The 16683-nt window shown below is 56.0% G+C and overlaps 1 protein-coding gene across 1 annotated transcript; it reads right to left on the bottom strand.

The window, feature by feature from the left end:
* Positions 1-1210: 1210 nt before the first annotated feature.
* Positions 1211-10339, bottom strand: KRT71 (keratin 71). Its single transcript, XM_004429073.3, has 9 exons — positions 9893-10339; positions 7340-7554; positions 6574-6634; positions 5971-6066; positions 5439-5603; positions 5117-5242; positions 3486-3706; positions 2878-2912; positions 1211-2050 (listed from the first exon to the last, which is right to left on the bottom strand). Exons 1-9 carry the CDS (start codon positions 10337-10339, stop codon positions 1839-1841), a joined length of 1578 nt encoding a protein of 525 aa, XP_004429130.2. The 3' UTR covers positions 1211-1838.
* Between the last annotated feature and the right edge of the window lie 6344 nt (positions 10340-16683).

Here is a 16683-nt window from a genome sequence, read left to right as displayed (position 1 = left end):
ATCCCACCTCAGTCCTTACTACTGCAAAGGGAGTAGGGGGTGTGTGGATTCTTTGCTGAGGAAATGGCAATGTCTCTACCCAGTTCTGGAAACACACACACACACACACACACACACACACAAACACACACAGGCTTTGCTTTGTCGACCAGGGAAGCAAACTTCCTGCTGAATCTTGATCTGCTGGCTCTCCCCGACCCGCACCTGCTGAATGGTGGTGTTGACTTCCAGGTTGAGGGCAGCCAGGGAGCTCTGGCTGATGGTTGCCTCTTGGGTGATGGGGGTTTGAGCCTGGTCCTATGGCCTTGCCCTAAGCCCCGGCCACTACTCTGAATGTTCTATCCATGAACCCAGCCCAATCACGCCATCCATCAATCCCTCCACCTCTATCTTTGGAAGCCCCTCAGGCCCGCGAAGATGTCCTGGCTGGGGTTTGCCAGCTCATGCTGGTTACTGGGGAATCTGTCTGTCCTCCTTACACCCCTCCTCACCACAAGGCAGGACTGGCCACCACCACAGAGTTTCGGGTAGACAGGTGTCTGGGGAGGTGCCAACTGCACAGCCACTGAAACTCACAGCCTGCCCCGACCCCCCGCTCACTTCACCCCAGTCCAGCCTCAGTTTCCAAGAATTTGTTCCGTATCTTAGCTTTCGGCAGAGAGGCCAGAGTGTGGGGTTCCCACCAGCTCCGCCACTCCTGGGCGACCCCCCAGGAGGCCAGGCCTCTGAGCAGAGAAGAAAGGGTTGAACAAATGCAGATACCTCTCCAGCAAGCCCCCACCTTGCCTCTAGGAAAGACCCACTTCTCAGGAAGAGGCCAGGGTCCCTGTCAGCAGCAGGACCATTTCTGTCACTGTACACAGTTAACGCTTTTGTTGAAAGCCACAAGCCAGGCTGCACACACGCCTCTATGCATCCTCCCTTCTCTCCCCTCCCCTCTCCCTCCCTCCCTCCTCCCACACTCCGCTCCACACTTCCTCTCCCTGCAGCCCCATGTGCTCTCAACCCTTCCTCCATGCTTGCTCTGAGAGCTTCTTCTTCCTCTGCTCCACAGAGAAATTCACCTAGAAATATGGGCCACACCAGTGACGCTCAGTGGTGTGTGTGTGTGTCCCCGTGTGTCCGTGTGGGTGTGAGGCACCTGCTCACAGGAGCATCTGAATGGAGGTGCACGTACACACCTTGACCACTCAGAGACGGAGCATCAGATTGTGCTGTTTATTGAGGATGCAAAGGGAGGGGCTTTAGGAAGAAAGGAGAAGTGAGTGAGCCTCCTGTTCTCTGCTTCTGGGCGCAGGAGAGGGAAGAGAGAGACCCTGGGTTGTGCGTGGTCCCACTCAGAACAAGCCGTGAGACTGAGCCCGGTGGGGCGGGGACTGGCCTCTCTTGGCAGTTTATCCTTCAATCCTCCTGTTCTTGAACACAAAGCCAGCTTCCAGCACAGGCAGGAGCTGGGACAAAGGCCCCAGCGTGACAGGAGGGCCGTGCTCTGAGATCCAAGGGCCAGACAGAGTAGTCAGTGCCTGAGCCAGAGGCTGGGCAGAGGATGGAAGGCTGGAAGTCAGGGGCTGCGCTGGTGGCACGGCTGGGGGACCATAGCCAAGGAGCCAAGGAGGTGAACACCAGGCATGCGCAGGGAGGAATTTCACCAAGTTCAGTCATCCACGCCTGTCCAGGCTCAGGAAGACATAGGCCAGGAGAAGTGAGTGGCCCAGGCCAGCACCTGAGGTACAAGAGCAGGGCCAGCAGGGCGGAGATGAGGCTGACAGTGGGAGGGGAGGGCGCATGTGGAGCCAGAGCTGGGGACACGGGGGTGGCGGGAGGCAGGGCAGCCCTCTCTACCGACTGGCCTTCTTGGAGGGGGCACTCAGGCTGGAGCCCTTCCCCAGGGTGTCCTTGTAGTCGCCGGTGCTGCCCCGGCCCCGGCTTTCCCCGCCACGGACGCTGCACACTCCGGAGATGCAGCTGCTGCTGGCGGCCACGTAGCCGCCGCTGACCGAGCTGGGCCGGAAGCCGTGGCCGCCGCTGCCGCTGGTGCTGCTGATGATGGCTGCAGAGGGAAGGCAGGGTCAGCAACCCCCTGGCAGAGCTGGGGCGGGACCGGAGGAGGCCGCATGTCCCCAGGACAGATGGGGCTCTTCTTGGAGCAATGCGTTATATGGGGGCTCTGGTCACAGCCGCCCCTCTTCCAGGGGAAAATATCCCAGCGACCTCTTCCCCCACGTCCTGCTCTTGGCTTGCTCAGCTTATACCCAATCTGGCTGGTTCTTAGCTCTTGAGGCCCATCCCTTTGGTCCAGGCACCAATGCACCCACCTGTCATTCTGGACACCCACACCCTGCCCCTTCTATTAGCCTTTTTGCTAAACTCCCCAGTCCCCAACCTCTCCCTCCTGCTAGCTATCCCACAGATGGCATCTTTCAGAGGCTCTGGCTTAACTCTCTTAGCCCCACTGAGCAACCCAGAGATCCAACACTGCCAGCCTGACCTCCGAGGTCCCCCATTCACTAGTTCCCTCAGCCCCTCTAATCCCCCAGCCCAGGTCTGACCACAACATGCAAACCCAGCTCCCCGAGCCTCACACACACCCATACTCATTTCTTGCAACAAGTTCTTTGTTTCCCCATCCCCATGGCGACAGCCTTCCTGGCTGCCATCCCCGGGAACAGGGAGACAGAGTGATAAGGATGGAGCCCTGGCTGGGAGTCAGGAGGCCTGATTGCTGGCCATGCCTCTGCCAGCTGGCTGTGTGACCTCAGGCAAAGCTTTTCCCTTGCTGGTCCTTAGATTGCTCATCTACACACTCGGTGTGTGTGACTAAGGCCCTTTCCGGTCCACAGATTGTATGATTTTAGGTCCAAGCATACAAGTACTTACAGATGCTGACAGGGGAGGGAAATTCTCCTGACATCCTGTTAGGGAGAGAAATAAAATAAGAGCAAGCAGAATCCAACCCACAACCTATTAACCTCGTAGCTAGTGCCCCCACTGGCCTGATATGGGTTTCTGAACCCAACGGGCACCTGCAGAAATTCCAGAACTTCTTTGGCACTAGCAGAGCCTGAGAAAGTGTGGGGGCCACCTCTGAATCTTTGGGGTACCCAGACAACAACCCATCAAACAGTAGTTGGCATGAGGTGCAACATGAGGGCAGCATGTACACCTCCCAAGGCTCAGGCCAGGCACCAAGCCTTTCCGTCTCGTGGGAACACTGGGGAAGCCAGAAGGGCTGCCCGGGGACATCTCTGACAAACTTGTCTTGTGCTGGACTCGTAAGGAAGATGGAACAAGGAGGCCTAGCACAGCAGTGGGGTTCTGTTTTTTTGGGGGGGAAGGGTAGGTATTATTAATTACTATTATTATTCCTATCATCACCACCCCTTCACTCCCCAGGAACTCGTCTTTCCTGGGTTAGGATGTGTTAGGCTTTCTCCTTTGGTCCTTTCCAAAACCTTGGGGCCTTCCTGCCAGAGCCCGCCCCTCACCGGCTCTCCTCGCCCTCCAGCAGCTTGCGGTAGGTGGCGATCTCCACATCCAGGGCCAGCTTCAGGCTCATGAGCTCCTGGTACTCGCGCAGCATCCGGGCCAGCTCCTCCTTGGCCTGGTGCAGGGCGGCCTCCAACTCATCCAGCTTGGCCCGGGCATCCTTCAGGGCGTTGTCCCCCCGCTGCTCGGCATCGGCGATGGCCGTCTCCAGGTTGGAAGCCTAAACGAGGAATTGGAGACATTGGAAATCTGGAAGGGGTGACTGGAGCCATACACTTCCAAATTCCGCTTGTTCTTTGAGATTCCGGGGCAGAGATGCCCACCTCCCCGCCTCACACCCCCTGCTCTCTTCTAGGTTGGAGCCCCTTGGGGGCTGGCAAGTCCTTCCTCAGCTCTGTCTCCACTCCCTGTGTTTAGACAGCAGTGGGGATGAAGAACAGTGCACCCCACCCTCCCGAGATGAAGCACCGTTCACTTCATTGCAAAGACGTTTACTTGGCCACCCTGTGCGGAGGATACAAAATGCGTAAGAGTAAGATTGTCTTTCTCCTCTTGAGTTGTCTAAAGTCTGGGAGGAGATATCATTGGAATATGATGTTGCAGGTACAACGACAGTGGCTTCCCAGGTGCCTGGGACCACGGACGAGGGGCGCAGGGAAGGAGATTCCCCAGGACCAGCCCTTTATTTCCTAAGTGCTTACTGTGTGCCGGGGCCTACCCTCCGCCCTCTCCATGCCCCTTATGTACCTTAGCTCCTCTGGTCCTTACAACGCCCGGTGCAGTGGGGACAAGTGATCTGCCCAACGTCACGAAGCTGTAAGTGCTAAAGCCCATGGTAGAGTGGAAAGAGCACTGGACGAGGAGTCAGGAGACGTGGCTCAGGCCACAGCTCTGCCACTTACCAGCTGTGCAACCCACAGAACCTCTCCGAGCCTCAGTTCCCTCCTCTGTAGCCACGGGGAGTGCTTGCCTCACAGTCTTTGTGAGGATTCAATGTGATAAAACGAGAGGAGCTGCTGCTATTGTTATCACACATGTGCATCTTGTCTCCCCACCCATGAAAGCTGAGACTGCAGCCCGCATTCCTGGGAACGGCTCCGAGAAAGGCCTCAATAAATATCCGCAGAAGGATCTTTAAGGAGTGCTCTCTGAGCCCACTTCTCCTTAATCATTTAATCAACAAATATTTACCAAGCTGCTACCGTGTGCCAGGCACTGTACCAGATGCTGGGAAAACAATGGGGAACAAAGCAGCCAGCTCCCTGCCTCCTTCCCGTCCATGGAAGAAGGGACAGGCAGGTGTCGGGCAGTGACAGAAGTGTGACAAGTACAGGGAAGCACATGTGCCAGGAGAGCACATTGATTGGGGGGGCGGGGACAGGGGGATGTGGTCCTAGCCCAGCCCGGGGGATGAGAGAAGGCTTCCTGGAGGAGGGGCTTCAAAGCAGAGGTCCTCAGGGTGAATAGGAGATGAGATGCCCCAGGGATGTCCGCTCTAAGTGTCCGCGGCAGTGACCCCCTGGCCCCTTTCCTCTCGTAGGCAGAGATTCGGGAGGCCGACGTCCTTGGCCAATTCCTCCCCCCTCCATTGCGCTCGGCCGCCCCAGGCCCCAGGCCACCGGTCCGTTACCTGCTTCTTCACATTCTCGATCTCTGAGCGGATCCTCTGGATGAGCCGGGTCAGCTCCGAGATCTCGTTCTTGGTGTTGTTGAGGTCGTCCCCGTGCCGGCCGGCTGCCAGCTGCAGCTCCTGGAACTGGGGGCCCGAAGAACAGAGCCATAAACGAGCACTAGGAGCAAGTCGGGGAGCGCATGATGTGTCGGGGAGGTCGGGGGGCAGGGCATGTTGGACGCCTGACTGGACGTTGCCTCTGGTATGGCAACAGCTGGTCAGGCCCAGCGCTCATGCCAGCTGGGGTGGCCCTCCCCGACCTGGCCTCAGCCCGGCTCACCTTGGTCTGGTACAGCGCCTCAGCCTCAGCCTTGCTCCTCTGGGCGATCTCCTCGTACTGGGCGCGGACCTCATCGATGATGCTGTCCAGATTCAGGTCCCGGTTGTTGTCCATGGACAGGATGACAGACGTGTCGCTGATGTGGGACTGGATCTGAGCGATCTCCTGCAGGGGAAACAGGGATGGTCTAGGGACTTGACTGTAGAAGGCTGACAATCTCCCCCAAGTGAGGTGAGCAAACCTCTGTGATGCCAACTTAGAGGCTCAAACCAAGGCTGCTGCTCCCTGAGCAAAGCAAGTTTCCCCCGGGCCCCAGACAGATGCCTGCCGCCATGGAGCCGGGGCGTGGCCCATTTCCTTCCCACCCAGAGGGTGGAGACTGGAGCCTCTCAGGGCTGAAATGGGAGCTGAGTGGCTAACCAGGGGGCCTCCCTGGGAGCAGGCCTCGGGGCCTCGCTGAGTCACCTAGCCCCCAGAATAGAGGTTTACCCACTGGCTGCCCTCAGAGGGGTCGAGTGAGAGACGGACTTACAGCTTCAAAGAGACACCTGAAGAACTTGATCTCCTGGTCCATGGAGTCCACCTTGGCCTGCAGCTCCACCTTATTGGCATAAGCTGCGTCCACGTCCTGAAAGATGCCGCAGCCATCCCCCATCGCTGCTGGTGCAGCCGAGGAGGCAATACCCGCCCCTGCCTGGGTGCCCGGCATGGGGAGGAGCTGCCCTCTTCTCTTCGGGAGGCTCATGGGAAAGGAGAGGGAGGAGCAAGAGGCCCAGCCACGCCCCATCCTGAGAACCTGCTCCCTCAGCAGGATGGGGTGCCCCTCCAAGCAAGGCAGCCCCAGCCAGCCGCTGTCGGTCACCCCTGTGCTGTCTGACCCAGGCCCCGCAGCCTCAGGGGGAGCCCCTGTGCGTCGTTCTCTGCTGCTCTTCACCATGGACAACCCCATCCACATTGAACTCATTCTTCGCCCCTTTTTATTCCCTTCTCTAGATAGTCTCTCATCGTGGTCTCCCCTGCCCTTTCCTCACTATTTCTGAGTCAGTTCACTTTCTCTAAGAGCAGAGCACACGGGCAGGCTTGGCTGCTCCTGTTCCCAGGCCAGCCGGGACTCAGGGCCGGCCTTCCCCCTCACCTTCTTGAGCAGCACAAACTCGTTCTCCGCAGCCGTCCGCCTGTTGATTTCTTCCTCATACCTGCGGAATGCCAGGGCTCAGTCAGCTAGTATGTCTCTCTGAGAACCCTCATTTGCCCAGGGAAGACCTGATTGAAGAGCAGTGTGCCTGTCAGAGGACACAGGTGCTGAGGGGCTGCAGGGGACTGGGCCAGTGGGGCCAGCCAGGAGAGAAAGGCTTCCTGGAGGAGGGGACATGGTAACCAAGTTTGGAAGGAGATTGTTGAAGATCCAGCTTAGAAAACAGGGAAGGAGCATGTGGAGTGAACGTCCTGTGGGAAATCTCAGGAGGCAAGAAATAATCTCGTTCCTCAAAATGTGAATGAAGCCCACAAATGGAGGGGAGCATTTTCTTAGCTACTCCTCACAGCAGTTCTGGGAGGTGGATGGATTTAAGCCCCTTTTCACTGATGAAGACACAGAAGCTCAGGGAGAACATGAGTGGTTTACCCAAGATTTCCCTCTCCTCGAGCCAGAGAGAATCCTCTGACCATTGCCCTGCTAACTGGACATTTGTCCGAAGTGCCAGGCCAGAGGCTGGAGCAGCAGGGAGCAAGTCCCAGAGTTTTGTTGGGGTGATTCTGCTTGGTATGATGAGGAATACCATCTCCTACCTCCAATAGCTTTAAGCTGGGGTGGCTGATGGGGCCCTGAGGGACCCACTCCTGCAGGGGGAGCTCAGAGGGACAGGGGCATTGTCTAGCTACAGGGGGTCCCCTCCTCTCACCTCTTCTTGTAGTCCTCCACCACGTCCCGCACGCTCCTCAGCTCCGAGTCCAGCCTCACCCTGTCCCCAGACAGCGTGTCCAGCTGCTTCCGCAGGTTGCTGATGTAGCCCTCGAGGATAGGCTCCAGGTTGTTCCTGCAGTTGTTCAGGTCCAGCTGCTGCAGCAGCTCCCACTTGGTCTCCAGGACCTGGTTCTGCTGCTCCAGGAACCGCACCTGGAACCCAAAGCCCGGAAACTGTTGAGCCCCCACAGAAGCAGTCACACCTGTCACTCACAGCGCACTGTGCCACACGCTGTCCCTGTGTTTTCTCTATCACCCCTGACAACAGCTGCATGAGGTGGGCAAATCGTTAATCCTGTTCAGTGGAAAGGAAACTGAGGCATAGAGAAGGTTAGCCTCCGAGGTCCAACGGTTTAATAAGTGGTGGAGCCCAGAACTGAACCCAGACATGTGTCCCCACAACCCAGGCAACCAGTCACTCAGAACCCACCAGGGCCAAACCAGCTCAGGGCAAGGGTGTGCCCAAAAATACCAGGACAGAGTCAGGCTGGGTCGGTCTTTGGAAAGGTTGACCATTGTGAGGAAGGGAGTCTGCTCTTCATTTTACAACGTATCAATGGTCCAAGAGCTTCCAGGTATTCCAAATTCCTGCACCAGGCCCCTGCTCCTTCTTTGCTCATGGCCTCTCCCTTCCCCCCAGTCCTGCTCCTCAGAACCATCTTCCTGGAGCAAGCCTGGCATGTGGGGCGAGATGGACAGATGGAGCTCCCCACCCCATTGTGGCCTCACTGGGCCAGGAAATTGACCAGAGGAGTGGATCTGCATATACATCTCTTGTTTGGTTTGGGGGGACACAGTTTTTATAATGTGATTTCTCTTAATCTACGTGAGCTCAGCTACTGTTTAAATACGGCTGTGTTCCCTAAAGTCAGAAACATAGGATATTGGAAAACTGTCCAGGGTTCAGTGTTGAGGTGGGATTTGCCGCCAAACAGCTCACCTCCAGCAGATGGTCCAGCATTTGGTTTGGTTTAACCAGTCCTGACTTTTTCATGTTTATCCACAGACTGTGCATTAACCACTGAGGAAACCCTACACCCAGGACACCACCATACACATCTGGACAACACACGGACAGCTCTGGATCACTGATAGGAAGTACCATCTTCTCTGGCTGCCTGGGATTATGGGATTGTCCTCCTCTAGGAACTAAAGTTATTTGGGAACCATCCAGGCCTTTGAGCCTGTTCCCCTCACCCCGGGCAGATCTTCTTTGTTCACAGAGGCAACTGTCTTCACGTGCGTCTTTCTTTCCATGTCTCTGGACTTTACCAGAGGTAAAGTGGGGTTTGACAGCCCAGCCACAGGTCAGTCTACTGCCACCTTCCTAGACTCCAAACCTCAGAACACTTTGATCTTTCGGATGCGAAATGGCTTAAAGGAGTGAGAAGCCACAGAGGTGGGCTCTGATGGCCGCTGATCGGCTCAGCCGTAGGCTTTGTCCTGGGCTGACCTGTCCATATGCAGCCAACACAGCCCTCCAGTCCCCAGTACTGGGTCTAGAGGCAGGAGGCTGAGTGTCCAAGCTCACCTTCCCTACCCCAGATGAGCTTGGACATTGCATTTACCTCCCCGCTTTTGCTGACTCATAAAAGGGGAGCAATAATTTCTTATCTACCAAAAGTCAGAGGCCTATCTTGACTGGCGGATCCCTTGAGGCCTCTTCCAGAGCTTTGATTCCTCTCCTTCTCAACACTTCTCCCATAGCTCTCCAGAGATGATAGTAATAATAACCACTGTTTGGGGAGTACTTTCTATATGTCAGGCAACCTGCCAAGATCTTCACATGCATTTTCTTTAATAAACCTGACAACGACCTCAAGAGGAAGGTTATTATCTCCACTGTAGAGATGAGGAAACAGGCACAGATGGGATAAATAACTCTCTACACAGCCACACAGCTGGTAAGGGATGGAGCCAGTGTCAAACCACATCTGACTTCAGAGCTGTGTGGAGCCTCTTCCCCACTGCACTGTTCTGCCTCTTGAAAGAGTCCTTAGCCCACTGAAACACAGGCCTGTGGACGAGCCCCCGGGAATGACCAGCCACTGATGCTCCTGATCCGTCGTCGGTCAGATGACCAGTGGACGAGATCAGCTTGCAATGAATGGGAGGGGGACGAGCCTCCCCGGTTACTCTGGGGCAGATTCCTCTCGCTGGCTTTTTCTGTACACAGCCTGCATGGGCCCCAAGTTTAGCAATAGCACCACGCTGGCCCTCAAGAGTAAGAAGCAGGGGTCTCCCTTTGGAGCTCCTGCCAGTAACGCTGACAAGCCTCTGCCAGTAGAGATTGACCTACCTCTGTCTTCTCTCAGGAAAGACTTCCCAGGGAATCTTACATAAGTCACCCTGATGACAGAAAATACCTGCCTTGTCCATAGGAAGTGCCTCCTCATCTCTAACCTCAATCCCTCCTGCTGTAACAAAGCTCATGTTCCAAGAAGAGAAGACAAGGGCTGTTCACAGGTTCCCCAGGTCCTAGCAGACCCACCTTGTCAATGAAGGAGGCGAACTTGTTGTTCAGAGCCTTGATCTGCTCCCTCTCTTGGGCTCGCACTTTCTGGATCTCGGGGTCCAGCTCCACGTTGAGGGGGGCCAGGAGGCTCTCGTTGACGGTGACCTGATGGATGCCGCCAGGCGGGCACGCAGTCAGGCACACGGGCCCCAGGGCCACACTGCCAAACATGCTGCCAGCAAAGCCACTAGCACGGCCGCGGCCAAATCCATAACCTCCACTCCTCCCACTGCCACTGGCCGCGTTGAGGGAGATGCTCCGGACGTTGCCCAGGTTGTAGAGGCTCCTGCTTCCAAAGCCCCCGACAAGCCCTTTGCCCCCTGCCCTGTAGGAGGAGGAGCTGCCCCCCGAGAGCACCGCTGAGCAGCCGCTGAAGCCACCCTTGGTGGCAGCGCCTGGCTTGCAGGTGAATTGGCGGCTCATGCTGCTGGTGGAGATTGGAACTGAGAGGCAGGAAGGACGAAGGCAAAATCCCACACGGGCTCTGCAGGTTGCAGTGAGGACCGACAGGGGCCCTTCCTTATATGCGCTTGGCGCTGGGGCTCGTGGATGGGCCGTCAAGAGCTTAATTCATGGGTTTGACTTGCCTGGGAGCAAGAAGTCATTTTCTCTATGCTGAGCTCGAGATCAAGCCCTCCCCACCTCTGAAACAACATGAAACCTTCAAATTGCTGGGCTTGCAAGCCTTGCTCATGTAATTTGGGTCTTATCTAATTAACCTGCTGTTATAGGGTAATTTGCCCCAGGCCCAGCCTCTCCAGGGGGATGTCACTGACACTTCACCATCCTTATCCTGATTAATCTTCTCTGGGCTGTGGGCTTCCTCTTGGCGGCTCAGGGGGCCAGGAGGGGATGTACTTCCCTGGACAGGGCAGGTGTTACTGAGGCTCCTACCATAGCTGTGTCCTGCTCTTTCCGAGAAAGGGTCGTTCATCCAGGCATTCACCTCTCCCCCGGGCCTCCTGCAGACACACCCCACTGATGGCCTCTTCTCCTAACCCACAGAGGATGGCAGCTCTCTCTGCTGGGGTATTAGGGTTGGAGAGACCCTCTCCCCAGCATGGGACATGAGCAGCCTAGGCCAGAGCCAGTCATGGACACAGGGGTGCCGTGTGCTTCTCCAAGTTCTCCAGGAAATGGGACCTCCACCCTTCGCCTCTCTCAAAGTCCCATAATAAGGCAGGCCAGAGGCTGTGCAAGGGACAATGGACGTCCAGCTCTTCCAGCTCTGGACAGAATGAAGAGAAAGGAGGATGGAGTTGGGGCAGGTGGCTGCGAAATTCAGGGCGTCAATTGGGAGGAGGTATCGAGACGACAGGGAGAGGCTCGCCGGGGGCTGGAGGTCTCAAGGAGAGACTCCTGGGTGGTGCATTTCATCATTTCTGTCTTTCCCGCAATGTGTATCTGCTAATAAGACTAAGAGCAGCTTGAGGACAGGAACCATCTGTTTAGAGTTCAAATAAAGAAGCTGCTGCCGAAGTGCGACTGAGTTCCTGTTGCATCCCTCCAGACCCACGCCAGCCGAGAACGCAGCCTGGCTGGGGCCCTCCCAGGAGCGCAGGCCTCCCCGAGGGGGTGCCCCAGTGAGCACGGTGCCATCCTGCTCCAAACAGTCCTGCCATCCCTGCCCCAGACTCTGCCTGCTGTCCCCTCCATCCCGGGTCCCTGGCTCCTATGAGGGCCCCAGTCCTCCCCCAGGATTGCCGTTGCTGCTGTGGCTCCTGTTCCACCCATGGCCAGCTCTGTCCCTGGAGATTGCCCTTGCCCAAAGATCCCTGCTGGGGCCCCCTGGGAGGGCTGCGACTCTTGGCTGGGAGTGGGCGCAGGAGGGAGGAGAATCTGGAGCCAGGCTGGTATGGGGCTCTCTCTCACTTTGTTAGGGGTTGACCCGGAATCCATTCCTCCTCCTCTCCTGCACTCCTCCCCAGCCCTCCGCCTGCTGTTTTGTCTCTAGCGTTCACCAGAATTTCTCTTTCCCTCCCTTCCCTTCTTCACCCCTTCTCTCTCCACCCGTCCTCATCCTTCCTCTCTATCTTCCATGCATCCTTCCCTTTCCCCCTTTTGCCACCTCCTGCTCTATTGCTCCCCCATCCTGCCCTCTTCCCGGAGGTCTTCCTGGGTCAGCATAGCCGGGGTCTGAGCTCCCCTCATCTCCCTCAGCCCCTAGCATGTTCTTGGCATGTGCTGGAAACACAGTGACTCTGTGGGCAGCTCCCTCGAGGTTGCTCTGAAGGCTGTGTCACTTGTCATCTCAGTTTTCCTTTGTAAGGAGAGTAGAAGGTGCTCCAGATCAGAGACCACCTAGTATAACCCTCCCTCCCTCCCTCCCTTTCTGCCTTCGGTAAACCTCTGTTGAGCGCTCACTGTGTGCCAGGCATTGTGCCCAGTGCTGGGGACATAAGAGCTTGCATCACAATGATAAAGGCCTTTCACAGCTCCTGGAACCCAGTCCTCACATGGGGGTCCCCTCGATGGCTTTGCTGGCTGTGTGTTTCTCTGATGAGCCTGGCAGCTCCCCAGCCCCGACTTCAACGTCCCTGCAGCTGCTGCCCTGCCCCTGGCCCATCCTGCACCCTGCTGCCTCACGGCTCCTTGCTCTGGCCATGGACATCTCACCCACAGGCCTCCTCCTCAAATACCTCCAAAATTTTGCCAAACTATTCCTACCCAGCCTGGAACACCTTCCCTCCCCATCTCTTCTGATCCAAATCCTTCTGTTCTCTCAAAATCCTGCTTAAAGCCCTGGATGTGGCTCCATCTCCTCCCCTGTGCCGTGGATGCCTCAGCCCACTGACATCTGTGTGTAGGCTGCTGAGTTCCCTCAAGCTGGGGCCTGGGTGAGCGTTCCATGTCCCGCAGCCAACTCCTCCCTCTTTATCTACCCTCAGGGCCCAGGACCAGCCTCCGGACATCCCTTCCCGGGTGAGCAGGGCTGGCTGTTTTTGGAGCAGCAACCACTCAGGGACGGTGCCTCTTCATGGAGCTTCTGGGCCTACATCCCCCTAGAACGGCAGCAGGTGGGAGACCAGGCTCCAGGGGTCAGAATTCCACTCCACCACCCTGCAGAGCTTACCCTCCCTAAGCCTCAGCTTCTGCCACTGTAAACAGGATCACAAACTCCTCATGGGGTAGTCGTGATGATCACATGTGTCAACCCATGTAAAGCGCTCGGTAAGTGCCTGGTACATAGTCAGTCTTCGATAAATGCCATCAATTACCAAAAGTAGAAAGTAAAGTAGAATTCAGGAATCGGCCTGTCCTCTCTTCTCCTCCTCTCTCTCCTTCCTCTCCTCTGGGAGAGGCTGTCTGGATCAGCCCCTTCCCACAGTGTCATCTGCTGTTGGAGGACAAGGAGGGCTGGTCTTCCCAGTGGTCCCAGGCTCGAGGGATCTCTCCACTCAGACCATCTCTGATAATGGAGAATTTGCCATTAGAAATAATAATAATAAGAGCCACTGTCTACGAAGTGCTTGTCAAGCACAAAACTCAGTAGCAAGCACTTTTTAAACCTTAAGTCTATTGGTATTGATCCATTTGTCAAATATTTATTGAGCACCTACCAAGCACTGAGGAGGGCAACACAAATTATCTTGCCCTCAAAGGACTTAGTTTCTGGATCCCTCCAAACGCAGGCGTCCCTGGGAAAGCACCTCAACAAGCTATTAACAAGTCATTAACACCTTAGTGTGAATTCGTTAATCAGGTGGTGGCCTTAGGGAATGAAACACCCAATCTTGTTGATGAGGACGCAGATAGAAGAGGAAGGAGGAGAGTTCTGGGCCACCCACAGGAAGGGTGGGCCCAGGTGGGGCTCCTGGGGTGCTTGCGTCTTTGCTGGAGGGAGAGAGGGAGGGACTGAATAATGCTGGACAGGGCGCAGTTCACCAAGGTTACAAAGGCCCTGCCTTGGCCTTAGCTGAGGTCTGGGGAGACCCGGGGGCAGAAGGAGACAGAGCCCCCTGCTTTGGGAGGCCTCTCAGGCTGGCGGGAGAGACAGGATGTCATCTATCACATCCCACATCCCAGCTTCATCCTCCCCTCATGCCCTTTGCAGTACTGGGACTGTCCAGTGTTCTCGCTGGGAATTAAATCCTGAGCGAGGCTTGGCAGGCACAGATGCCTCTGAGCCACAGCTTTACTCTTCTGTGAAACATGGGGGGAAGTGTGTCAGGTGAGAGAATCAAACCCCCAACGTGCCAGGAACATCTAGCTTGGCCATTCAAGGAAAATTTAAGTTGCTTGTTAAATAAATTACATTTATATGGCTCTAGGTTTCATGGCCGAAATGTTTTACTTGGTTTACACAAATCATTAATAGCTTTCTTTGTATTTTTGTTTCTTCCTCTGTGACGATGATCAGTCTGATATGGTGGTTGTGATCCTGTGGCCCCAATCGAGATCCCTTGCTCCCCACTCTTAGCATTCTGGGGTCTGAGAAGCCTCCAGAGAAGGCCTCAGAAAGAGAAGGGCAAGAAAATCTAGTACAATCTGAGAGAGTAATTGCTGGGTGAGAGGAAAGGGGAATGTACAGAGGAGAGGTGAGATCTGGGGACACGAAATCCACAAGGGCTGCCTGGAGGAGGGGGTTTGGATATTCTAGACTTTTCAGGGAAAAAAGGCTTGGGTGGACTGGCAGGCAGAGACGAATGGTGAAAGCACCCCATGCCGGCAGGACGAAGGGCATTTGTGAGGACAGGTCCCTCCAGGCTGGAGTGAAGGGCGACTATGGGTGGAGGGACCCCAGATCCCAGGCTGTGCATGTGATAAGGCAAGTGACAGGGAGCCATTGAGGGCTCTTGAGGCGAGCCAAGCCTGAGCTATACGTGTTCGAGGAAGCAGAATCCAGCCGCTGTGTGAGTAGGAGTGGGGGTGAGGAGAGCTGGAGGCACTGAGACAGGGGCAGGTGGTTCTCCGAGCAAATAATTGTCTCCAAAATTAGAGAGAATGAGCTGGGCTATTTGGATGACATCAGCTCAGGTCCTGCCAGCCCTCCTCAGCAGATGGACCCAGGAAATGAGCACAGGGTCTGTGACTCCCCACAAACCCCCCTCCTCCTACCCCTACATCCTCCTGTGGGTCCCAAGCCAGCTGGACAGAACAAAGTCCCTGGGGGTCTTGGTCACAATCAGAGCCACTCATCTGGGGGCAGGACAGCTGTTCAGCAGGTCTGCAGCTGGCAAGGCTGAAGGTGAGCTCACCCCAGAGGAGCTGGGCTATAAAGGATGGAGGAGGGCTGTCCTGCCAGGCAATCAGCTCTGCTCCCATCCTGCTGTATAGCTGCCAGAGAGGTGCCCTCCAAGGCAGCCCCGTCTGCCTCACTTCCTCCTCGCTCAGCTCTGTGGCCGGGAGCATCTCCTTTGAGCTTTGCTGGCCATCTCCTTCCTCCAGCCCCACTTCAAACCTCTGGTGAAGTGTGTGGACTTGGGACTCTGAGGACTCAGGCCCTGGTCCTGCCGTGTGACCGTGGGCAGGTCTCCCAACTTCCTAACCCTCTGTTTCCACATCTCTAAGAAGAGGGTACTAATACCTGCCCCACCTGCTCCCCAAGGGGGATGGGAGGCACCTTGTAAGTAATAATAATGATGGTGATAATAATAATAGCTGCACAGCGTGAGCTCTGACAGGCACTGCTCTAACACTTCACATTATTAACTCATTTAATTCTCACAGTCCCTAAGAGGCAGGTACCATGATTATGCCCATTTTACAGATGGAGATACTGAGGCACAGGGAGTTAAGTAACTTACTTGAGGTCACACAGCTGGTGAGGAGCTGAGCCAGGATTTGAGCCAGGGTTCAACCCAGCAGCCTGGCTGCCATCTGCGCTCATGGCCTCTACACTGCCCTGGCTTTTTCGAGTATAAGTGTCCTGGGAAGGTGCCTGCCCCATTCTGGGGGCATATGTCAAGCTCCAGCCTCCCACAAACTCCAGTTCCTGTTCCCTGCTGTCTCCCTGACATCTGAACCGCAGTGTGAAAATCCGAGCTCCCCAGGACCAACCTCACTCACACTCTTTCCTTCCTGTCCCAGACCCCCCAGCCAACCAGAGCTGACCCCTTGCTCCCCTTCTCAGCCTTCTTTGCTCTTTTGAAGAAAATTAATGTAATTTCTGGACCGGGGTGAAGATGGGGCAGGGGGTGCTCATGAGACAATTCCATGTTTCTCTCACATGCATCATGCTTTTCCCTGGAGTCACACTCTGGGCTGTTCTCCCAGCCTCCTGCCCACCAGGTCAGGCTTGCCCTATCCTTTAAGATAAATCAAGACACACCTCCTCTGAGAAGCCTTCCTGATTTCCCCAGCCTCCTGGTCAGGGTCAGCTGTACCTTTCTCACACAACCCTATTGCCCCAGTGCTGCGTGCATCCCCCCCAGCCTAAAATTATCTAACAGTCCCTCCAAGGCTGGGCAACACTCTCCACTCCTGTGGCCTGGGCGCCGGGGCTTGTGGCAGGAACGGTGAGTGCTGCTTGCCAGCTGACAGACGTGCTCCACCACTTGTCAGAGGACGTGGGTGGGTGCACATCTGCGTGCCAGGGGTCGTGAACGCGGACACGAGCAGCATGGGTGTCCAGCCAGTAGGGGCGGGCACGGCTGTCCTGGTTGTCCGTGGCTGACATCTGTGATGGGTTAGTGCCTGATTGTACCAGCTGTTAAATATTTTGAGTACCTTCCATAGACCTGAGCCTGTGAGCTGATGAGCACGTGTCTACACGTGTGTACACGGGTTTCCGATGACAGCCCACCTGACAATGGGCCCATCATGGG

The sequence above is a fragment of the Ceratotherium simum genome, chromosome 17, assembly GCF_057802395.1.
Source record: "Ceratotherium simum simum isolate JZ-2026a chromosome 17, ASM5780239v1, whole genome shotgun sequence".
Lineage (NCBI taxonomy): Eukaryota > Metazoa > Chordata > Mammalia > Perissodactyla > Rhinocerotidae > Ceratotherium > Ceratotherium simum.
This window is presented reverse-complemented; position numbering and strand designations above follow the sequence as displayed.

Excerpts from the sequence above, each read along its gene's own strand:
- KRT71 (XM_004429073.3), bottom strand. The coding sequence starts at position 10,339 with ATGAGCCGCCAATTCACCTGCAAGCCAGGCGCTGCCACCAAGGGTGGC. Across the intron at positions 6,067-6,573 it reads AGTTTGTGCTGCTCAAGAAG|GACGTGGACGCAGCTTATGC; the intron begins GTGAGGGGGAAG and ends GGCATCTTTCAG. Across the intron at positions 3,707-5,116 it reads TCGAGAATGTGAAGAAGCAG|GCTTCCAACCTGGAGACGGC; the intron begins GTAACGGACCGG and ends TTCCTCGTTTAG.